We start from the raw sequence: 24282 nt of genomic DNA on the forward strand, positions 1-24282 counted from the left end.
CTAACTAATTACGAATTACTCCGCGAGGGCGATTTCGCTCTCTTTTCGTTCTCTTCTCCGCGGGTTGGTTGCGTTGCCTCCACCTCACGACCTGGTTCTGTCTCCCTCCCGCGCCTCTCTGGACTCGGCGTATCGCGTGGACACTTTGGAACAGGTAAGTTGTATCTTCGGCCAAAGCGTTTCTGCACGGACCCGTTCGGTGTGCGTGGTGGTCGGTTGACACCCATTGAAACCGGGCCAAGAGGGGGAAGAGAGCCGAGCCGAGCAGCCCCAGCAGCTGTTGACCATTGCAAACCAGAAATACCTATATCACCTTTTTATACTGATTTAAAATACCCGCTGAAATATTACATGGTTGTTTTCTGTCCCTCTGTAGCTTCTCTAAACCAGACCCAAATGTACTGATAAAGCACATTTTTCCCTTGACACAAGACCTTCACCGTGCAGGATTGTGAAATTACAGTGGCATCTTATCGTGGTGTTAATCTTTAAAGATAACCCATGACGTGCTTGCAGCAGCAGATGGGTTCCACAATTCTCTCGGCATTGGGTGTAAATTATAGGTATTTTCCTCAAGATTATCTTGTGATTATCCTTCAGTTTTATAAGTAATTAAGTCTGCAGGGCTTTAAAAACGGTTTTATGATGCAGTGGTTAAGATAGCGGTGCTTCCTTTTCACACCTTCCTGGCTGCTGTTGCAGCTCAGTCTGCAATCAAGATCTCCAATCCTGTGCATCAGAACTACACGTTGTTTGTCTGACTTTGATACCCGTGACTCACCCATTTTACGGCAAAACACAGTGCTGTTTCATCACTTTTAACCACAGCTCTGCTAGGTCTGTGCTAAGACCGGTATATGGATCTGCTCCTCAGCAGGAGCTCCTGACTCTGCTCTTCTCCTGTCAGGCTGAAGAACTGAAGGCCTTGGGGGTCATGTGCAGCAGGCATTACCAACCTCTGGTGGAATTTCACTCACAGGACACTAACAAGGGTTATGTTAACACGCATACTTGTGCCTGGACATTTTAAAGGTAGATGGCACGTGAAGGATCACTGCACAGGATTCATGGACATATAAATGTCACAGCGGACGAAAGAAGCTTTCATGAAGCAACATGTTGTACGGTCTGCCCCGGGATAATTATTACATAAACTTCAAATGGTGTCACAGGCCATTAACCTCTGTAGTTCCGAGTTAGCGTTTAGCTAAACCCACAGCCCAAAACACTAAGAATGAGCCAACGGTTTCCTCCCACTGCGACTCCAGTAAGTCAGCGGGCGGTCAATGTCCGTATGAAGCAGGAGGAAACTGATGTTTTTAGAAAGTGTCACCTCAACCTTGAGAGGCCCTTGATTATGACTGACCACCTGAAATATAATGCAATTTGCATTGCAGAGTGCGAGATTAACCATGGACAGACACAGGGGTGCACACGCACACACTGAAGCATGGACACACACACACTAGTGATGGTAACTTTGTTTTTCTATTTTTTTTACTGAAAGCCGACCCTTGTTAGCTGTTTATTAATGTCTAACCCACTAGATAAGGACGTGACCTGCAGCAGTGCTAACCAGGAAGAGGTGCCCATCAGTAATGGGAACCAACATACCAACCCGTTAAATCCCTTAATTACTATTGACTATTGCCTAAAACAGACCTCTGGATGTTCACCGGCATCAATTCAGCTGGAGTTAATAATAATAATACATTTAATTTGTAATGCACTTTATATTTAAGAAAATCCCAAAGTGCTACATGATAAAACACGTAAGTGCTGACAATAAAAACACACTGAGATGTTTGAAAACAAAAACAAAACGAGTTCACTAAAAAGCTCTCCTAAAAAGGTGGGTTTTTAGGCCACGTTTAAAAGCATCCACAGTCTGTGGTGTCCTCAGGTGGTCAGGGAGAGACTGGGAGCAGCGGAGCAGAAAGCCCGATCTCCCATTGTACGGAGCTTTGTCCTGGGAGGTTTTAAAAGATGTGCTTAGGCAGATCGGAGGGTACGTGTTGAGGTCTGTGGGGTGAGAAGTTCCTTGAGGTAGGGTGGGGCTTCACTATGGATGCACTGGTGGGTAAGGAGGGAGACCTTGTACTCAACCCAAGTTGTCTATGTTTCCATTGGTAAGGTACAAAATTGCCACCCTTTTTATATAATGCTATAAGCGCATTATTCAGCCGATTACGTGAAAAGCAGCACATTCGTTTTGTTTACCAGAGAGAGAAAAAGTTAAATGCAAAGTGTCATTATGGGCATTTTATTACATATCGTGTTGCATGAAGAAAATGATTATCGGCCAATATAGGATCAGATTTATTTCTCGTTGATGTTGATATTGGCCTAACAAATTCTGTTGATCAGACCACGATGACCATGAAACCTTTAGTGCAGTGTTACTCAAAGCTATTGATGTCTTCTCATGTGCAACCATCCCATAGTATATTCCATGTGTAACTAAAACCTCTGTAGCTTTGTGCACATAGCCAAACTGATATACCGTCTGATCCGCTGGCCTGTTTGTTCTGATGAAATTTTTTCTGCTTTGATGCCTGCAGAAATAGCATGGAGCCCGAGCCGATGGGGCAGTCACTTAGAAGGCAGTTTGGTTTTGTTCTGAAGTGGCAGAAATCTCCTTTAAAATGCAGAGAGAGCCAGAGAGACGGGTGGAGCGGGAGGGGTAGCTGTTAAAAGCCCCCGAGAAAATGTGTGGTGAGCAGCGTCACCAACCAGCAGAGAGTTTTCTCTCTTCAAATCGTGTCGGGGAGACGCAGGGATTTTAACAAGGTGGAGAGAGACTTAAGGATGCACCCTGTCCTTGCGTGGCAACCTGGGTGATGGATGGATTTTCTGCGGGAGGGAAAACCTCCCTGCCACATTGCCCCCGTATACCCCCCGTGTCCGTCTGTCCATCCACACATGGAAGTTTTCTGGGATTCTCACATGTCTTTTTCTCATAAGGGAGCATTGTTGTAAGAAACAAACTCCCCCGACTGCTGTTTTTCATTTGACATGTTTCAACCGAGCTGTTAAAATGGGTTTAGCAAAGCCTGATGATTGATAATATCCTGTGAGCATTAAAACAAATGATAATATTCACATTTCTAGCTTGCACTCTCTTTGGGTCGTGTTGCCACAGCTCATACTGGCTGATATCGCGCCTCCGGCTGTTGTTTTTATTATGGCTGTGCAAGAGATTAGACCGAAGGAAGACGGTTCACCTGGAAACAAGAGATCGGGTCACGCAGAATATTTCTTCTTTATTGTTCCAGTTTTTTTTTTTTCTGTTATCATGATGGGAAAAAAAACCTTTCACAGGGAAAAGGCTTCGGCAAGAAATGCAGAGAATAAATATACTCTGTTTGATTTGCACATAACTGTACAGGTAGCATGCTTTTTGTTAATACAGCTAAAAGTAGAATAATGGGTGTGTGGGTGTATAATGGGTGAAGATTATCGCGGTCCGACTTAGAAAAATATGTACTGGGGTTTTAGAACACTGAAATTGCAACGCCCCGAATTATTCTCCAGTGAGCACATGTGACCTGCAGCATGTTCCTGCGTAATGTCCCCAGGTCACTTCTCACATCATTCACTATTCACTATAGCCACTGAGTCTTCCTTTAGTGCGTGCCCTCTTATCCTTTGTCTCTTTGTGCGTTGTTTAGGCAACAGGAGGGGTCTTCAGACAGCGTTCTTTAAATCACCCGCCTTGTTCGTGTGTGTGTGTGTGTGTGTGTGTGTGTGTGTGTGGTATGTCGATGCCAACGACGGACCCGCATGAAACACTGGAAGGGCTTTGGTTTTGGTTTTATTTGTGTGGTTTCGGTAGCTGTGGTTTTGCTTCGTGAGTGGTGGCAGAAATGCCGGCCACATGTACAGCATTCACATGTGCTTTGAACACTAGAGGGATTTCTTAACCTTTTCTTTTCACCCACACACATGTTGCCGTAAGCAATGTGTTTTACTGTCCTTGAGTTACTATTAAAAAACACTGACATGTCTTCTGACATGTCTTCTAAGATGGTTTAACACCCAAGTGTGCCGTCTGTCTTTTTTAGGTTTTGGGCCAGCGGCCTTATTTGCCTTCCCGGATCAAAAGGGCAAATCTTTTGCTAGAAGTGTTCATAAGCTGTAAAAGCGGAGCAGCCCGTTGCTGACCCTGCTGTTCCGCTGTGGTGGTTGACAGAGGAACCCTGCGAGAACTCCGCTATGAATGGCTTTGGAAGCAGACAAGGGAGAAAAATGTATTTTACCAAAGAATTTCAGTTGTAATTTAGTTCATCTGACAAGTTTATTGGTTTATGTGTCCATGCTTTTCTTTTAATGGATCACAAGAGGGGAATGTGTCCTTTTTTTTTTTATGTGCACTCTGTAAACAACCCTACTGCCAGAAATGAGGTGCACTCTGCATCCAATTGTGTACAAAGTACCATAATAACACTGCCACTTTAAAGCGGTGTGGAAATGGACTCGACGGAGATACCAGTTAACAGAGTTTACAAGCGAGATTCCATACTGGCACTTTTGATTTATTTTTATTTTTTCCCCCACATCTGTGAATTAAATATGTAGCGGTTGCACATTCTCATCTACATGGTAACAGGGATCTTTAACCTGAGCATGTGTGACATTGAGCCAATCGCAGAGGTGAAATGTCCGTGCTGCTGGTCTGATCCTGTTTACATAACGTCCCTCTGAAAACTTGAGGATTTGAAAATCAATACGTCTCAGAGCCAGCTACAAGGAAGAATGCTTGGGGGGGATTTCGGTGTGAGTGCTCCCTCCACCGCCTTCACAACGCATCCGCGGGCTGAAAGACGAGTGGATCGTCTCTGTAGTTTCTTTTAACGACAGGCTGCAATTCAGTTAGTTTGTCCACAGCGCTGATGAGCAAAGGGCAGAAAGTTAAACATTACGCCGCCCGACTGAACATGGACAGGGTGACTGCCCTGCACCCTTAAGTTAGAGAGGGACAGAAGCTGCATGGCAGCGTTGGTGAATGAGCTACAGGCGGACCGTGTTTGTGATGCTCCACTGTGCTGTCCTGATGCGGCTTGATTCTGATTTGGACTGCGCTGTGTACAGTGAGATAATGTGTGTGTGTGTGTGTGTGTGTGTGTGTGTGTGTGTGTGTGTGTGTAATGACACGAGGCTCAAAGGCCTTCAGGCTTTTGACTACATGACAATGGCAAAAACGAACCGAGACCGGATTACACCAGCCCTGCATTCCTCTCCAAACCTGTTTGAGAGAAAGAGACACGCACGCACTAATCCTGCAAAGACAGACCGACAAATCTCTAAAACAAGCTTCTACATGTCTTACACACACTTTCTGAAAGTCAAGCTAATTCCTATGTGTGCTCAAGAGGAATCAGAGACGTCATTAGTGCACAATCCTATTAAAAAAACATTAGAGTTGTGAGTTGGTTGCTCTGTGGGATTCGACTCACGGCCTTGTGTTTGTTGGTGTGCGGCGCTGTGGGAACGCCACCTGTCTAAACCTGCTTACCGGGTGCACAGCGGAGCGTCTTTCAAGTGCACAGCGTGTCGAGTGATGAGATCTCATATCGGCTCCAGCAGACGTCTCCATGAAGACCCACACTGAGTAGAGGAGGTGTCTCTCTGCTCCTTATTTCTGACGTTCACCGGGTGGACCGGGCCGCCCTGGTCATTGGTTGGATGTCCGTTTTTAGCTGTGCGAATCCTACCTGTCATGACTGCTCAGTTGTTTTTGTTACTATTGATATGTTGATGACTTTCTGCTTGGTTGTGTTGCGTTTCAAATGTCAGACGACAGTGAAAAGTCAGCATCAAATTTTCCCAGCACCAATGGCGACATCGTCAGAAAAAACTTCAGCAAATGACGATGCAGTCCTTAAAACCAGCAACAGGCAACGCTAGTGCAACATTACAAAATACAAAACCTAAGAGGATGTTTAGTCACGTAACACACTATTAATATATCACACATATCATTCTGTTGGAATAATTGAGGCCACTCGTCTGTCTTTTTGGAGAAAAGGTCCGAGACTAGTTTGCTGCTTGCTCCTGTCCCACTGCGGGTCTTGTGAAACCACTTGCATGCATCTGCATGTGAGATACCACCAGAACGGAAACCGGCAGACACTGTAAGGTCTTTCAGAGTCAACTTGATGAGCCGAATGTTAACTGCTTCAGGGACGCGTCAGGACTGGTGTCTCCAACCTCCATCCGCGCTCTGCCGGCCGCTTACGCTTGTGGCTCAATCTCGTGTTTTTTCCATTTATATTGCGATCCAGGTTCTTGCACCGGGTTTCGCTTGAACGGAGCCCCAATGGGGGGTCAAAAAAGTGTTGACCTTTTACTTACTTTTTCCCCTTTACATTACCTCGTCGTTGGATGCTGTCAGGCAGAGACTTGTATGCAGCGTATGCCACAGTTCTCAAACCTTAGATGTGTTGATGAACACTAAATGACACTGCATTCCACCTCAGGGTTAAACGCCGGTGCTTCTCCTTATCGTGTGCGGTGATGGGCACGTCGGCGCGGCGATCAAGGAGATAAAGCTGTAGACGAACAAGTTTACGTAGGCCAAAACATTGAAACACAGTGATTGTGTCCGTCATGCGGCGTGACTCAGGCGGTTGATTCCCTGAGGGATGATATCCATGTGTTGACATCCGTCCTGTTGGTCGTCAAGTGTCGTCAAAGGCCTGGTATGTTAAAACCTGAGTATGAGAAGATAACAAATCAAATAACACGGCACAAATTTGAACCTCAAGCAGATTGTTTTAACATACTTTGCATGGAGATACCTTGATGTTTGATGCTGCTGCATAAATAATAAGTAAAAAAACTACAATTTTACAGCAAGTCTTAATGGCTGATGTTTGATAACCTTGAGTGAATAAGTCTACTTAATGTGCTGTTTAAATGTAACATTTAAAAATTGTAAGAAAAACTAAATTGTAAATTTCTCTAAAATTCCCCAATGTGACTGCTCCTTACCTGAAAGTGTGTGCGTGTGTGTGTGTATTAGAGCAGTGCTGAATGGGTTGATCGCCGTACCCCCTGTAGACCGTTCCTCTGTGGGGAGGGGAGGGGGTAGATCGCCATGACTTGTTAAAAAGTAGCTTGCGAGCCGGAAAAGTGTGGGCACCCCTTTATTAGAGCAATGCAACAATGTGACTTCACAGCCAGATTAAACAGATAATTCTGTAATCTCACTGAGTGGGCCAACATGATTTATCCGCGCCGCGTAGCTTCATCCTGAGCATGCGTATGTATGTTTTCAATCAGCTGCTCCACTTAATGGCTCAAGAAGTGATTTTCTCACCCCGAATCCTCCCACATTTAATATTTAAAATGTGTGCGGCAGATGGTGATGTTGACATGGCCGGTGTTCAAGCTTGCCCACATTGGGAAGCAGATATCAAGCAGTACAGCCATTGCGGCCGTGAACACGTTTGATGTCGACCCTCTGCGTGCTTTGGATATTCGATAACGGCTGACTGCATTAGATGTGTCAATGGGCCCGGTGAGACAAACATGGGGGATGAAGTTTTCACTGAGCACTTGGGATCAACTTTTTTATACTACCTGCTTTGTTGAGGTTCCAAGTGAGCGGTTTGAACCTTTGAGCTTCAGTAGAACTCGGATAGAGAAAAAGCACCAAAAAGTGAGTTGAGTCACACCATGCCGTCCAAACCCAGCTTCTGCCTACTCTGTTTGGTTCTGTTCAAACAAGCTTTTGCTCTTTGCTCTTTTTGGTGGATATGGTATTTTTTCTTACCTAGTTATTCTGGCAGCAGACCTGAAAATTGTGGCAAATTCCACTCCTGAAGTACTGGAACCTGCTGGGCTGTGTTTTCAGTTCCCACTAAATGAGTTAATCTCTAACCCAAACTCCTTGTGCCCCCCCATCCCATCCCCCGCACCGCCACACACCCAGGCCCCCTCGCCATTGTTTTCATGCCGCAGAGTCTAGTGTGGCAGCACTTGCTGTCAATCACTGCAATTTGATTTTCACACACATTAATCTGTGTAGCTGGTTATGCAGATTGCCAAAAGCCGGCCAGTGAATGTGTCACCTGTCAGTCCCAACAACATCATTCTGACACCTCCGTCAGTGATAACTAAAAGGACTAAAAGCACCCGACCGCATGTGTGAAAGTAACCAAAGAGCCCACATGACAAGTTATGTGTGCGGCTGAAGTCGGACTCTCACTGCTGCGAAGTACCGCCGAGTGAACCTGTGGTGCACGTTGTGCTATGCAGAGTTTTCATTCCTCCTGAACCAGACTGTCAATCTAGACGACACTTTGCTGCGTGCTGATGCGTCAGCGTCAGCCGGGCTCCACGAATTCAACCCCTACGTCCCACACACACAAACACCCTCCAACTGTGTCAGATTTATCTCTTTCTAGACCAGCCTTCCATCTCCAATAATGCAATTTCTGCAGTGGTCTGTAAAGCAGCGGGAAATCGATGCCTGATGAAAAAGCACTTTACAGCAATCCGCTCTGTCCAGTTGCTGCCTCTGCGGCTTCCCCGGCGATCGAAGCTCCATCCAGGACTTTGTTTAACAGTGAGCCGGCCGTGTGCGTTTTGAGGCGGGCTCTTCCTGAGCGGCCGGACGGCGACGACAGCAGAGGATGAGCGGGTGAAAAGATCAGGGTCTTTGCGATTTGCGTGTTGCGTCACTCGTCGTCTGGAGGACAGCGCTGTTACTGTTCTTCCTGTTCCCAAACAAACGGCTGGAAGGATATTCTGAGGCCCTGGAATTCTGTCTCGCTCGCTGTCACAGGAACTGTCCTCCAGTCCGATTTCCCATCCAAAACCTTCTACTCCTTCCGTGCTACCATCTTGTTTCGGCTCTGCTCTTGCGGTTGAGACGCAGATGATTCCGCGGTGGCTTCGCTAATACTGGTATTAGAAATGAATACAACTTTTAGGACTGGATGAACGTGACTGAGGGCATATAATCTACTGTACCTTCCCAGTGCTGCCCTCTCTCTCCCCTTCCGTCTCCACTGTAATCACCCTCAAACCTCCTCCCACCTCCATCCTCTCTCGCCTCCACAAAATGGAGCAGAAACTTGAAAGTGCACAGAAGCAGGGTGGCCGGCGGTCGAACAGCAGAGTAATTGCATCATCACACAAAAACAAAATGTCACTGGGTGGCCTTTTTAATGACTCCCCATTCCCCCTCTCCTCCCAACTCCTTTTAGACCTCAAGCTATTTTAGCATCTCTGTGGCCTGTGTTTACAGATTCGGCCAATTCAGACAGACAATGTGTTCTGACGTTGAAGTGCATTAAATATGATGGTAGACTAAATATATTAGAGATCAGGATGGAGCAAAAGACGAGCCATGTCTCTATTTCCTGACATTTATAGACAAAAACTTCTTCTAGCTAAGGGACATAATGCACAGATTAATTTTGCATTAATAACATCAGGGATTTGTCAAGTCTAGCGATACAGCTTTCATGGTCCAACGCTGCACTCTTCCCTTTCTAATAACTGGTGCAATCCCTTCCCATTTGCTTTATTACATGTGAATGAGCTGCTTCGTGATGCCCTAGTGTCACCATCATGTCAGACATCACTTCCTGCAACATGTACTCTTCATTGACACTCTGCTCTTCTGGGCGCTTCCTGTGCTGCAGCTCCTGGATGCCGTCACTGATGTTCTACTCTACAAGTTACAACAGAGTCGCTGGTGTGAGCACCGGCAGCTCACGCTGTGCGCACTGATTGCCTCTCCCTCAGTCTTTTTTACCTTTTTTTTTACTTTGTTTTTATGTGGCATTTGTGCCGTTTCGCTCCGTTTTGGAAATAATGATTGATCGTGATTGAGCTGCACACCAAAACAGTTTGCTAGTCTTCAGAATAAAGAGCACTTGCCTTGTAGAAGTCATATTGCCTAAGACAAACAGCTGTGTGTGTGTGTGTTGCGTCCAAGAGCAGCAAGCTGTGACGCTAAATGATTCTTACGGGTTTTGCATACCAGACACCCCACTGTTCTCCCATCTGTTCCCACAGAGCTAAAGTCACCACACTGATACTCGGCATATAGGCTCCATGGCACCCCACTAGGCAAATATACATTGTTATGTAAACATGTGCGCGCACACACACACACACACACTCTGAAAGCAAATATACATTCTTTTGCAGCAGGGCAGGAGGAATGTTTCATGCTGACAGTTTTTTAGTAATACTGAATAGCAGAAAAAAAAACACACACACTGTGTTAAGCTCCTTGAATAGTGCTAATTTGTTTTATTAAACCAAATACAGGTCTAATTTCATCGCTTAGTTGATGACAGGAAATTGATTGGCTACTCTGTTGTTGTTGTGCATATTTTTATTCCTAGATACCAAAGATTAACCTTGTACCAACTTTCTTGAAGGGAAAATGATTAACTCTAATATGACTCATGACACATTTGTACTGGCTTGCTGCCAGTTTTGTGTGGCTGTAATATTGGATTTATTGGCATTAATTTGTCTTTTTTTTTTTTCCAAGTGTGATCTAAAACCTCCGCGGGCTTCATGCCGTACGGCCTGTAAAGTGGTGGCTGTATTAACCGGCTGTACGCGGTCCGCTAGTCTGTACTCTTTGCTAGCTGAAGATCCTTTAATAATACGCGGTACAACAGAAGAAAGAATAACCTCTTATGTACGTCTGTTAGATAAATTTCTTTTTTAAATGAAAACGTGACAATTGATGATTCCTCTTAAAATACCAAGTTTGGCGGTTTTGATGAAATTTCACAAAAAATATCTCATACATTTGAATCTACCTGGTTCTCGTCATGATTGTTCAGTCCGCTTAACGTAGCGAAGTCGAAGCTCTGCTGCAGAGCTCCACTACGACGAGTCAAGTTTCACTTCTCCACAATGTAACATCTTTGACCTCACTACCTTATTTTGTCAAAGACGACGACTTCGGATTACCGCCTAGCGGTTGTCTGCTTCCGCCGATGTCTGGCAAAAAAAAGTCATTTTACCTTTAACAGACGTTTGTGTGAAATTGTGACCGTTAAGATTTGGGTTTTTCATTTCTGAGTTCATTTCTGCAGCGATTGAGTCCAGGTGGACGAGGCTTCAAAAGAAAATACCTTTTTGGTAAATACTGCGACATGAACGGAACTGAATCTGTATTATTTTTATCATTGCTTTTTCCTTGATGAAAGGGTTCATTGACTCATACATAGATGATCCAATTGCAGCATCAATGCACAATTCAAACGTCTCTGCTCTCACCTTTTTGGGCCGTAGCAGCGTCCGTCCCACGTGTGAGTGAGGTAAACTGGTAGAGTGGAGGGGGGAAACTGGTAGGGGGGAGGGAGGAAACTGGTAGGGGGGAGGGGGCGGTAAACGGGTAGGGGGGAGGGGGCGGTAAACGGATAGGGGGGAGGGAGGAAACGGGTAGGGGCGAGGGAGGAAACGGGTAGGGGGGGACTCATCCCCTTGAGTTCAGACAGCCTACAACTTCCTCAGCTGTGAAGTGTTTGTGTGTAGGACCCGTATTATATTATTATTATTATTTATTGGAGCAGTGTCTCAGTGGAGTCTCCTGTGTTTTACTGCCGCGGTTTGTTTCTGAGCTGCATCGGGTTCTGTGTGCAGGGAACATGTCGCACATCCCATGTTGGGGCGTCCGTGCGTTCTGAATACCACGAGAAGGTTTGTGGGAGTTGTGTGAGAATTCACAGTTAAGGTGCAAAGAATCATTAATAACATGTCCGATTGGTTTTCTAATGTGAACACGGCCAAATAAAGAACAGGAAGTATTTACAAACGGGCTGAATGGTTTAAAGTATCTATAATATTATCACCTTGACTTACAACACTTGCGTGTTCTTACAATGTTGATGTCAACGTTATTGCTCTCTGAATTACATTCACAGCTTGTCTGTTAGGGATACAAAGGATCATAAAAATCACTGATCGGATCAGCACAAAAGAAAAGAGGGCGCAAACATAAAATTTAGAATTTTACTGCAATTGTCTGTCACTGCTGATCCATATAGGCAGATTAAGATCCCTTTTGTTATTAATTCCTATACATGGTGCTCAGGTTAGTCAGAGTGTGACGGTCTCTAAAATCGCTGGGAAGTAAATTTACTGACTTAGCAATTTGACATCTGTACTTGTAAGCACGTCCAGAAAAAAGTCCTGAACCACAAGTCCGGGGCCGTGCTGACGAACCATGCAATAAAGCCCACTGATTAGATCTGGTTCAGATCACCTGAGGGTCTCCTGGTAAACACACGTAGATCTCATCTGAAATGTTCTCTTGCTCTTCGTCCTGAATCAAAAGTGCCCTCAAATTTGGCTCACGGGTCGTCGGATTTTGACTCCGTATCCATCTTTACTTTCTCTGCCTCCATGACTTTGTCAGCCCCCCCCACCCTTCCTGTATCATATCTAATTATCGGAGTCGGCGCATGTGTCTACGGGGAGCTCCTCAATACCTCCTCATCAAAGCCTCTGTTTGTGTTTGCTTGTTTATCTCTGGCTGCTATTCTAGGCGCTCTCCTGCAGCCTCCACTCCCCACGGAGGCCTGTGGTGTGAGCTGTTTCTGCACCTACAGTCACTCAGAGCCCTGCCACTCCGATTGTTTCCTTCTACCTCTGTGAGAAGAGTGTCTTCTGTCTCCCTCTCTCTTTATTGCGTCTCTTCATTGTCTCGCCTCCTCAGTTCCTGAGAATTCCAGCATAAGAAAAGGACATGAAAACATTCCCCCTTCTTCTTCTTCTTCTTTCATCCCTCCTTCCCTCCCTGTGTGCAGTGCGCCTGCATTTTTCACATTGTTTCATGAGGGCCCTTTTCCCCTTTCCCCCACACACCTGGAGGACGCTGCAGGATTCCTTCAGGTGTTGTTTCTTGGCCCTGTAACATCCATGTTGGATGAGCAACAAAAGCGTCGGCTCCACCGAGTTGCCTTCTGGGGAGACCTCATTTGTGGAGGATGTGAGCGTCAGAGAGGAGTCGTGTGGTTGATATGTAGCTTCTCGTTGGCGTCCATAGACAGGTTTGGTAGGTTGTGTAACTGGAACGTGTGTGTGTGTGTGTGTGTGTGTGTGTGTGCGCCAAGGAAAGCGGACGCGCGCTTTCCTTGGTAAGCACATATTTTGCGCTTCAAAGCTCTGTGATGGCGATTAGCGACAGCGGCGGTGACAGTGTGGTAGTTGTTCCCGAAATAGGGCGCCGCATGGCTCAGATCTCCCCAATAGGAGATCCATGTTACTGTGATGGCTAAATGTGTTTTTGGGGGTAGAACAGATCTCTCAACACGCCAGGCGGGATTGTCAGTGACTGGAAGATTATTGCTGCCAGCGAGGATAAAGCTCCAATTTACAAGAATACTATTTCTCCAATGATTCTTCTTATCATGTTTAGCCTTTAACTTTTTTTTTTTTTTTTTTAAGAAACCCACTCAGTGCAGAACTTCATGTAGAACAAAAGTTTCTCTCCCAAAAAGTAGACTAAAAGTAGTTACGGCTTTTGATGGCAGGAACTCCCTAATGAGCGAGTTGCAATGTGGGACGAGTCTACGCTCTGTCATGTGCCTCCCACTTTGAGGAGCTCCAATATTGTCCCTTTTAGTGGCAGCTGCAGGGGGAAACAAATATTGTTTATCGTCATTGGGGCGAGGGAGGGACGGGGGGCTCGGGGGTGATTATTCACAACTGGAAATACTACCGCGAAGTTTCACAAATGGTAAAGGTCGAAGTCTGTTTAATGTCTAGATACATACACGCATCATCTGACGGGACATCAGCATGGAACCAAGCTGTCAAGCTTGCTTCAAAACCTCATGAGGCCACAAAGACTAGAAAGCTCCACAAGAGGAGGGTTGCTGAGGATACACGTGAAGTAGAGCCCCCGGGTTCGTGCTCCTCTCGGCCGGCCATTACTGTATTTATTTAACCTCTGACATTCTACCCCGTCTTGTTGTGTCACAGCTGCCAGGATGGATGAGACGGAGAAGTACCAACAGAGGCTGGAGGCCATTGCTGTGAGTCCGCGCACGCACGCACGCACGCACAGAAAGCCATGTGCAGGTCTCAGAGAAATATTATACTTTTTTGGGTGGGGAAGAAGTCTGAATGTTAAAAGTGCTGCGTTGAGTAGCTGATTAGACCCAACAGGAGTTTGATTATGATTGAAATCATCAAGTTTCAGTATTTCATTCTTAAGAAATGCATAGTCAAATCCAAATTGGAGCTCGTATTGATCACCTTTTTATGTAGACAAAGAAGAAATCAACAAAGAAACTAGAGAGGGGGGGAGTATCGTTATTGCTCCCGTTTAAAAAAATGTTTTTTGCCGCGCTGGACAACTGCATGAACCTTGCACTTGCACCACTGCGACCTCCGTCGGTCCTGAATAATTCACGGGGTGAGCAGTGCGGCGTGCCAGGGTGTCCCGGGTCCCATGAAAAACAACACCGGGTTACTATGGGGACAGCTGCTCCGCACACCATGAGACACAGTATGCCTGAAGCCTGTGGTGACGGTGTCCTGGTGACAGATGGCTGACCAGGTGTCCTTGTTTTTATTCTCTACTCCCGGTTATGTTTTATTCACTGCCGTCGCTTTCTTTGTTTCCCCTCATTAATGCACACCTGCCGCTTCGACCTCCTCCCCCGCCAGGAGAAGCGTCGGCTGCAGGAGGAGCAGGACCGAGCTAGGAGAGACGCGGAGGACGAGAAGCTCCGACTACAGCAGCTCAAGGTCTGACCTGCACAGCCGGCATGAGCGGAGCCGTCGCATTCGTTCCCACCAAGCCTCCATTTCACTCAGCTCAAATCCTCTGCAGGCCGATTCCAGCTCGCTAGGAGGGGAATGGTCTCCAAATGTCTTTCTTTTCTCACACACACACACGCACACACACACAGATGAACTACACAGCCTTCAGCGCTTCCTGCTTGTGAACCTTCGTCTGCTGAAGTCACTCGCGCTCTCTTCCGAGCTGCTCTATTGTTTTCACATCGTTTCCAGCCTGCCGTTCCCACTTCCCACTCCTCCGTACTCCGCTGGCCCCCAGGGGTGAGGGGGGCACAGGCACATTCCTCAAATTGTGTGAAATCTGCGTGCAGGTCATGTGCCGCCTTATTCAATTCAATTCATTTTATTTTGTATAGCCCAAAATCGCAAATTACAAATTTGCCTCAGAGGGCTTTACAGTCTGTACACATACAACATCCTCTGTCCCAAAACCCACCATCGGCACATGAAAAACTCCCCAAAATGTGCACCCACTCTGCAGAACCACTCTGTGTACGTCTGCTTGTCAGGTTCAGCGTTTCCCAGAGCTGGAAGGAGTTCATTGTCCGGCTCAAGGGCACTTAAGCAGCCCGCTGGAACGAGCCTTCACACGGAGGTCAGCCGGGCTGCAGCGATGCCAGTTATTAAACGCACAGGAGGACCGATGGTTGGAAGGAGGGAGTTTCCTCCTCCCAACGATCTGATTTGAAGACTTTCATTAATCGACATTGTTCAGCCATCTGGGAAGTATCTACTTGTTATTTGGCGGAAATGTCCCCTGTCTTTATTTTAAACCACTGTCATCACAACATTAGATTTCATCTCTTTCAACACCAGTGTTCTTTCCGATTGTGCAGTATTATATCACCACGTTTAGCTTGGTAGGATTTCTGGATGAACCACGAAGGACGTCCAACTTTTGTTTAATGTACTTTTGTAGTGTCCTGGGGGGAAATAAGCGTATGTGCCACATTCCCAGTGACGGTCCGGAACACTAAGGTAAAACAAACAAAGCGCAGAAAGGCGGCGTTATTTAAATGAGCATTAGACTCTAAGGAATGTTGTGGTTTTGTGTGTCTGTTCGACACAGGAGCAGTCAGCTCTACAAAATACACACAATCGTATTCTTGTTTCTTGTGAAAGTGTTTTGTTCTTGTGTTCCGTTCGGAGGGAATGCAAAGTAGGCTCGGGCGTCTTGCATCTTACTGGGTCATGTCTATTTCCTGGAGCGGTGTACAGGATCATAACACTGTTTTTTCTGTGATAGTTTTTTGGATGGATGGATGTAAAATTTGTATTCAAAGCTGGGCGAAGAGGATACAATCCTGTAATAAGGTACTCGAGGCAGAACTATATCATCAATAATTTACTGTTCAAGGGTTTTGTTAGGCCCGACGCGTAGCCAAGTGCAAGCAAACCCTTGAACAGGTTTTGTTCCATTATTGACGTTACAATAAATGGCGATATGTTACATTATTGACGATACAGTACCGTCTCCAGGACCTCATAGCTTTCATAACACGGTTGCCAGCGACATTATAAATAGTTGTTGTATCGCATTTCAGTAGCCTAGAGAAAACGGTCCCTGTATGTGTGGCCAACAGCAGCAACAGACAAACGGTTTGTTAGCCTAGCACCAAAAGCCAATGGACGATTAGCCAACATTTAATCTCCGCAAATGACAATGGACATCTAAGCGCTTTAGGGCAATAGTGTCCTTTTACCAACTCTGATTACGGCAATTTTAACTTTACCTGTTATTTTGAATGCACACTGATACAGAACGTTCAGTCAATGTAAACCGGTGTATAGTACTTTATGGCTCAAGAGTTTGGGAAATTCATATAATCTCACACTATTCTTAAATAATAAAATATAATCATATCACCATTATAGAATGCTGCTGGACGTTCTCTCTCGCTCTCTCTCTCTCTCTCGCAGAGAAAGTCTCTGAGGGACCAGTGGTTGATGGACAAAGCTCCCTCGTCCCCGACCTCCCTGGAGGCCCCGAGCCCCCGCTCCCCCCTTCGGGGCTCCGCGGCCAAGGAGATCGAAGAGAGCACTGACAGGTTTTGTGTGTGGCTAGATGACACGCAGGCTGTTTGTTAGTAGACACCGATGGAGAGAACTGACATTTTTATTGTATTTGGTGGAAACTTCATGTATAATTGAAAGTAGCATCCCTCTTTTCTATTCTGCTGCCGTCATGCATTAGGCATGCTTTGGCAAAGTGTATTTTTAATTCCACCGGCACTGCGGCCAGGCAGGGAGCAAGACTTGTTCTTCATTGCAGTGCACAATGTGGTCCCGTCCCTGAAGACCAGACTCCAAAGTATTACTCCAAATGTCCACAGCTCGGTGTCACTGTCCAAGACCCTGTGGGGCAATTTAAATAAATCACTAGAAGGAATAAAAACAAACACGACTATAATACAACTTTTATTGGGGACATAAAATAAGGCTTTAGATGTGATGGTTTCTGTGTGCGTCTCAGGCTGCAGTCTGAGAGTCAGCGGTTGGCAGAGGAGGAACAGCTGCAGAGTGAACAGACGGAGGACAGCCAAACGGTGAGGAACTTACACTCGCCCACTCACTCCTGTGGACACAAAGGAGCTTTGGATAAGTGTTTAACAAGCCGACGCCATTATCTTCCATCATACAGAAGACTCCCAACCGCTAGTGTCTGTGGCTTTTTGACATGAATAATTTGTTTCCTCTCTTAATATAAGTCTGACGTTGCGCTTCTAGTTCTGAGCACCGTGAATGAAAGCAGCCCTGTTACATAAGCCATTCAACCCTTGATCCACCCAGGAATGGTTGTTTCATCTCAAGCTAAGCGCTGGGTGTTTACTTCACCTCTCTGAAGGTCTTCATGGCAGGGAAAGAAGTTGGCCCTTCCTCCTCCTACCTTGTGCTCCAAAGAATACAGCATGATGGAAGAGAATGTATGACCTTATCCTCTGTGGGGAAAATACATTGCATTAAACAGGCCCTGCCTGCAAAGCTTTAGTGTGGTCGGCCGCCTGAGTGAGTGGGTGACTGCTGATGTCCATTTACGCAAAATGATTTATTTTGGACTTATAATAAAAATAAAAGAGCAAACTGGCTTTAGCTGTAAGGTGCACACACACACGCATAATAATCTGATCTGATGCGATTCAGTGCATCTTACAGAAAGCTGTGAAAAGGGGGCACAACTCGTCAAAGGTCAGGGAGGGCTTTTCAGCTCAACCACTCCCCCTTGTGTCCAGGCAGAGGTCATGTTTAACGGCGAGAGTTGTATATCTAAGCAGGCACCATGAGGAAAGATGTGTTTCCTTCAAGCCCGTGTGATGCTCAAGCATTGTAAACACGCCCAAGGCTCAGGCAACACAATCAACGCTTTCACCATTTCAGTCGCAGTCAATTGAATCCCTCCACTGTTCCTCTTACCCAACAGGAGGCCGTTAAAGAGGCAGCACCTGAAGCAGGTGAGTGGGATCACATCCACTTTTTGGTACAGAGTAATATTACAGTGGACATTTCAGAGACATGGATTCGCGTCATCTTTTTTTCTTTTTTTAAAGAACGAGAAAGCGATAAATCAATGCAAATTTTACTCTGTAAGAGTCAACATTGTGATCTTAAAGCAAAGAGCTGATTATGTAACTGAGTGCAGAGCGAAAGGTTTTCTGTCCTCCACACGCCGCCTCTTTCGACACACTATTCGCTCCAATACGCATCAACCCTGCATGGCTCCATCATGTTAAACACCACCGCGTGCAGACACGCTGCTTTCTGCCTGCTACGCCAATTACATCAGCACATATTGATTGAAGGTTCTTGAAGTTTTATCGTCTTCTATTTTACTTTGACAAGAAGCAGCATGAATCAATACTCCCATCTTGTCCTAATCCATCATTTCTGTACTGCATGTCCACCAGTAATACATTTTCTCCTTCTCAGAAATGGTGCACGGTGTTGTGGTGCAGAACGGAGAGCACAATGGATCGGGTGGGTATGGAGCTGACTTGGGTGCCGTAAACCCCTCACAGATAAACACCACAACACTCTCGCAAAGCTCATGCGCAAAGTGCAACACCCCAATTATCCAGAAACAAGTCGTGCGCACATTAAACCCACATCTGTATTCTCATTGATGTCAACATCTCTGTCATCCCTTTGAACCTGAAAAGATCTTATCGTTAATGAATCCACATCTTAGCCCGGCCCCTCAAAGACTATAGATATGTGTCTGTATGCATGGCATATATAAAGGAATTAGCATCACAAAGGAAGGAGAGGCAGGCGCCGGCATACCTGCAACTTACAACAAGTTCATACATGCTGTGAATGAATATTTACATTATGTTAAATAAGGATGTGCATGTATATTAATGCAAAGCAGCACTCGAGTGCATCCGTTGCATTTCTAGAGTGCAGCGGGGACGTGAGCAGCTGCTGAAGTGGACAGGAGAGAGTTCTGAGAAGCAAATAGACCATTTGTGTTGAAATCATCCAGGGTCATTAAGTTCAGACTGCCGACATGTGCATATTTTAATGCCTGCTCTTGGTTCTGCTGCTAGTTTATCCAACTTAATCAAATATTGTTTCTCTCATGACTTTAAAATGCACCCCCTGTTTTACGTTTTTTTTTTTTTTTTTAATTCTGCGTTGTTACCCGTTTGTCATTACGGTACAATGAATATCAAATATACAATATAAGCGTCATGGACGGTAGCTGAAACCGCGCTACCCTTTAGCTTCTGCGTTGTGTATTAGAGCGGCGCTAAATTACTTTCCTGCGTAATGCGTGGAGATTAATGGATGGCAGCACTTTGTGTTAACTGCAATACAATAACTAAATTAGCTGTATTAATCACTGGCATATTGGTTTCAATCAGGTCACAGTGCGTCCACACAATGAGAGCTTGTAATCAGTGTTAATGACAATGTGGGGTATTGATTGCAAATTCACTCAGCCTCGTCTGAATGCATGAGCAACAGTAACTTTTAAAGCATTTTCCTTAACTCAGTGATATTTCCTTGATATTTTGTCTTCAGATGAAGTGAAGACAAAAAGCACCCAACCGGAGCAAACTGCAGCATTCCTGAACAATGGCGAAGCCGACGACAACGGCGACTACGACTCTCGGGCCTCCACCAACGGAGATGTTGGCGACATAATGTCGCAGCCCGGGATGAGTTTGGGCGTTTCTGAGGCAGAGCCCGGTCAGGCTCCAAGCGTCAACTTGAATGAAGAGGAAGAGGAGGAGGAGGAGGAGGAGGGCATCCTGGTGATGAGAGCGGAGCGGGTGATCATCACAGACGAGGGGGACGAGGTACCCGAGGATCTCGCACACCAGAAGGAGACCACAAAGGCAGAGGAAGCGGTCCCGGAGGGAGTGGAGGCTGCGACGGGGGGGGTGAAGACGGAGCTTGCTCCAGAAACCTTCACAGAACCGGAGCAGAGCGAGGCAACTAAACCCGCTGCTGAGGAACACTCGGCACCCGGAGACTCGCAGGCGGGCGTGGCAACCAACGAAAGCGGCGACGCGCCTGATGCGCAGGACAGAGATTCGGAAGCCCCGACCTCTGCCCGGGCGCAGTCCCCAGCCGGCGCCTTAGAGGGCGTTGCGGTGGCTTTGGTGCCGCTCTACTCCCGGGCGCAACCCTGCGCTCTCGCCCCCGAGCAAGAGGCAGGGGGCGGAGCTGCAACGTCACCAGAGGGAGCCGAGGTGGCGCCGAAATCCCCGAATGCTGCCGCCCCGCCAGAACAGTTCCAGGAGGTGCCCCTGGCTGACCCCCAGGAGAGCCAGAGGACAGATGTCGCGCCGAGGGAGCAGGACGCCCTCCTGGGCCGGTCTAGCGACACCAGTTCAGAGCCGCCGGCGGCCTCCGGCGGCGCAGAGACACACGGCTTGGCCGGTAAGGCAGCCGACGCGCGCAAACACAAGAGCTGCCAGTGCTGCTCCGTCATGTAGAACCCCCCCTCCCAGTGCTGCTCCATCATGTAGAACCCCCCCCCTCCCAGTGCTGCTTCTTTTTTAAACATATTTCTGGTTGGCAGATGAGCCAGACAATCTACATACGACCACAAAAAACACATTTCAGCTGCCGAAGATCAATTAAACGGTTTTATCCAACTCCTGAGGAAATTTCCATGATTGTAACATGACATTTTACATCCAAAGATCTGGTTTCAGAGAGACATCTAATGATTTTAAGGCTGATTTGTATGGATTTTGGTCTTTCATTAGAGATACTTTTGATTCAAGTATAATGACTTTATTACAGGTTTTGACAATACACACACTAACAGCATGAAAATGTGTAATTCATGAGCAACGTGCACCACTGAATATTTTGTGGGACGTCGCCAGTTTTAAAAGATTATTTTAAGATACCGGAAAGTATGAATTTTGTATTTTTACCGGATGTCCTTTTGAGAGTTTGTGCGTGGATTTATAAACCGCAGACAAACACACTGAATGGAGCCTGTCTGAGATGTCAGCTTGGAAACGATTAATGAATGATTTAATGATTAAACTGACATTTGCAATACATTGCTTGATTTACTTGATGGTTCAAAAACACCAACCTTGCGCAATGCAAACATTCAGCGTTTGATTTGTAATGTTATCTGTTCCTTAGTCATAACCCAGGGACAGCATTTGTCTATTCATCCAGTCTTTGTTGTTTGAGATGAGAGCGCCTGGTTTTACTAACAACTCTCAGGTCTTTTTGGTATGTTGAAAGAAAACAAAGGAAAATGTAGTTTCAATCTTTTCTTTTATGAGCAGGCATTAAATTACGTTACCTAGTAAATACATTTCTTTATAATAATAACCTCAAACAGGTGTGTCAACGGCCATGATTGTATCGTAAAGTGTCGTCACTTCTTCTTTCAAGAACAAGCAGAGATAAATGTGTAAAGTCGTGTTATCGGAGCCACAAACATGTGAAACCCTTTGACCCCTTAATATTTCTGAGGGAAGAGTCCTAGTGTCTGTAGTGGCTGTTTCGAGAGTCACCGACACCACGAGAGGTCCCTGAGCATGCGGCCTGAGCGGGTAAGATGCTTTGTGTAAAGCTGCAGCGAGAGTTGGAGTTGGAGGTGCACACACACTCACAAAGGCACACGCTTCGCCTGGCGACGGTAATGGCAAACAAACAAAATGTTAGAACACAAGCTACATTTGCACAAGTCTTTAGTGTCAACAGCTCTTCAAACAGCAAAGGGCAGCTACGTTCCCGTTAAACTAATATTGTAATGTTCTTGTACTGGTGGAACCACCATGAAAACAATGATGCAATAAGTCAAGAGATTTCAACACACAACTTAGTGGATTTGGTTTCAAATGTATTTACAACAATGTTCCAAGTTATACAATTTAGTATAGTATGAATATTGAATATTCATACTATACTATTCATGAATCCCAAATAAATCATTATTTTCAAGTGTTCAATTTATTGAAGTTGAGTTTGACCTTGCCGAGCTGTGAGTGAAAATTAATTGCACATCTCTGCAGTTTTGAAGCATTTGCAAACCTAATGATCCACACGAGTCCTCAGGTCATACAGATCGCAGTAATAAAGTACCATCGAAGTGTGAACAAAAACCTCAATCCAGGAGAAGTAAAGAGAACCACGTTAGGGACCAATACCGTAAACCCCCACTGTGGATAATCAGTATTAAAACATGACCAAATTCCCAGGTGCAAAAGGACTCTGACTTTGGGGTTTTCAAAATTGCGAAACTAGTTTTCTGAAACAACTATAAAACCAGCCCCGTGTCTTCACCTGCCACATTCTCTGTTCACCACTGTGACCGCTCCCTCAAAGAAAATGCTTTCTGCTTTGTGCGCCATCACCCTCCTCTGCCTGATGCCTGCGAGCCAGGCGGCTCCTCTGGCCTGCGAGGACTCGGCCTGGCCTCCGGAGTCGATGGATCCACGTCATCTGGTGGGAACATGGGCTCTGGTTGCAGGAAGTCTGAGCCACCTGCCATTGCTGGAGCGATTCAAACAGAGAGACAGCGCCTACGTGAACTTCTCCAACAGCACCGGCGATGCTGCCATCTCCTACTCTCGCAGCATCCGTCAGGACGGCACGTGCCTGTACCGGTCTTTCAACGTCTCCCTGGCAGGGGGACGCTTCACCTACGAAGGGACGCCCCCGAGCAACCTCACGACAAACTTTGTCCGCACATCCTGTCCAGACTGCATGCTGATGCACATGAACGTGGAGTCCGGGAAGAGGCAGCATTTGTACCTGTTCAGCAGGAGGAGGGAGGTGGAGCAGAAAGAGATAGAGGAATTCAGGGCTCAGGTGGAGTGTCTGCACATGCCTCCGCCTGTCGTGATGGATCCTACAAAGGAGCTTTGTCCAGAGTATAGCGGACACCAAACTGACACCAAAACATAGACTGTGTGAAGACATTTACTCCCATGAAGTGTGTTTTAAGATTAATGAAGGCCATTGATGATTTGGGTAATTGTTGTGAAAAGTTCTGTACCACTGTTGGATGGACCGGGGAAACATTTGGGCATGATGAAAGGAGGAAAATTTGCAAAAATAATAAAAATGGCCTTCTTGTCCGGCAACATTAGATGTGTAGACGTTTTCTCACTTCTAGCCGACAGCCATGCATTTGATGGTTTTGACTATAAGCACACATGTTTCAAACAACACTAAAAACGTGAAGGAAGCAGTGAAAGAGCAGTGAGGCAGCATGAACTCGACCTACAAAAATGGGGAATTGGGTCCACGATACAGCAAGCAACCCGTCCGAATGCCATTTTAATGTCAGCCATGTATATTTAGCCTTCCATTTTGACTTATGCGACTTGTGTTATAATATAGCTATATATATATATATATATAGCTTAGCTAACATAAGCTTGGTACAGTCTGATGGTTTTAACTAGCGACAGGTATTTTCTTTTGATTATATTATCTTTGTTATGTGCATATATGTGAAACCTTGATTGTTGAAATCCATTTCTACCGGTACTCCAATACGAACACTAAATATTTTTGTAATTTCAATCGAAGAGAACTGGGCCCGTTCCGTGTAAGTGGCTAACTGAGTTAGCCGGATCATTTTCAGGATGAGATAAATCAGGCTTTTCGGTTCCCCGAAGCAAGTTTGGCTAAATAACCATAGCATGTTGTGTTCAAAAATGAACAAACGCCGGACGGACAGAGGTCATCGCTGATCAAAAGGTTAAAATCAAATGTATTTAATAAAAGAGATGGTGTTGGTAAAAAGAACATCTCAGCTGAGGAGCCGCTGGTCTCAGCAACCAACAGGCCCCAGGTCAGTCCTTTTGACCATCCCTAGTGCCTAGTCGCCTCCACCAGCGAACTCGAGAACAATGGTTCCTACAGGTATTTATAACAATGCTTAAAGGTGTGAAAGTCAGTGTCCACACCTCTGGGAGTGGTCTTCTGGTGAGTTCAATGTAACTCGGATTTCGAATGGCTCTTAGTCAATATCAGTTGTTGTTCAAGTATTACATGCAT

General features: G+C 45.9%; 2 protein-coding genes across 5 annotated transcripts; both read left to right on the forward strand.

Moving 5' to 3' along the window:
- Positions 1-12: 12 nt before the first annotated feature.
- On the forward strand, positions 13-23365 carry palm3 (paralemmin 3). 4 transcript variants are annotated; one of them, XM_078080232.1, is made up of 8 exons: positions 13-154; positions 13969-14067; positions 14659-14739; positions 16714-16841; positions 17267-17339; positions 18212-18242; positions 18718-18765; positions 19816-21315. In XM_078080232.1, exons 4-8 carry the CDS (start codon positions 16741-16743, stop codon positions 20733-20735), a joined length of 1173 nt encoding a protein of 390 aa, XP_077936358.1. In that variant the 5' UTR covers positions 13-154; positions 13969-14067; positions 14659-14739; positions 16714-16740; the 3' UTR covers positions 20736-21315. The 4 variants fall into 4 exon arrangements, with proteins under 4 accessions (XP_077936358.1, XP_040042037.2, XP_077936359.1 ...); XM_040186103.2 differs by having other exon boundaries at positions 19-154; positions 13969-14021; positions 19816-23365; XM_078080233.1 differs by lacking the exons at positions 13-154; positions 13969-14067; positions 14659-14739 and adding an exon at positions 15395-15771.
- Positions 21470-23365, forward strand: LOC144383228 (uncharacterized). The gene has a single exon (XM_078080240.1). It carries the CDS (start codon positions 22603-22605, stop codon positions 23179-23181), a length of 579 nt encoding a protein of 192 aa, XP_077936366.1. The 5' UTR covers positions 21470-22602; the 3' UTR covers positions 23182-23365.
- Positions 23366-24282: the final 917 nt, after the last annotated feature.

The sequence above is a fragment of the Gasterosteus aculeatus genome, chromosome 9 (genome assembly GCF_964276395.1).
Source record: "Gasterosteus aculeatus chromosome 9, fGasAcu3.hap1.1, whole genome shotgun sequence".
Classification (NCBI taxonomy): domain Eukaryota; kingdom Metazoa; phylum Chordata; class Actinopteri; order Perciformes; family Gasterosteidae; genus Gasterosteus; species Gasterosteus aculeatus.

Bases quoted from the DNA above. Each gene is read 5' to 3' on its own strand.
- palm3 (XM_078080231.1), top strand. From the start codon at position 15,946: ATGCAAAGTAGGCTCGGGCGTCTTGCATCTTACTGGGTCATGTCTATT. The intron at 16,108-16,713 runs GTACTCGAGGCA...TCTCTCTCGCAG, and splicing joins GGATACAATCCTGTAATAAG to AGAAAGTCTCTGAGGGACCA. The intron at 18,243-18,717 runs GTGAGTGGGATC...TCTCCTTCTCAG, and splicing joins AGAGGCAGCACCTGAAGCAG to AAATGGTGCACGGTGTTGTG.
- LOC144383228 (XM_078080240.1), top strand. From the start codon at position 22,603: ATGCTTTCTGCTTTGTGCGCCATCACCCTCCTCTGCCTGATGCCTGCG.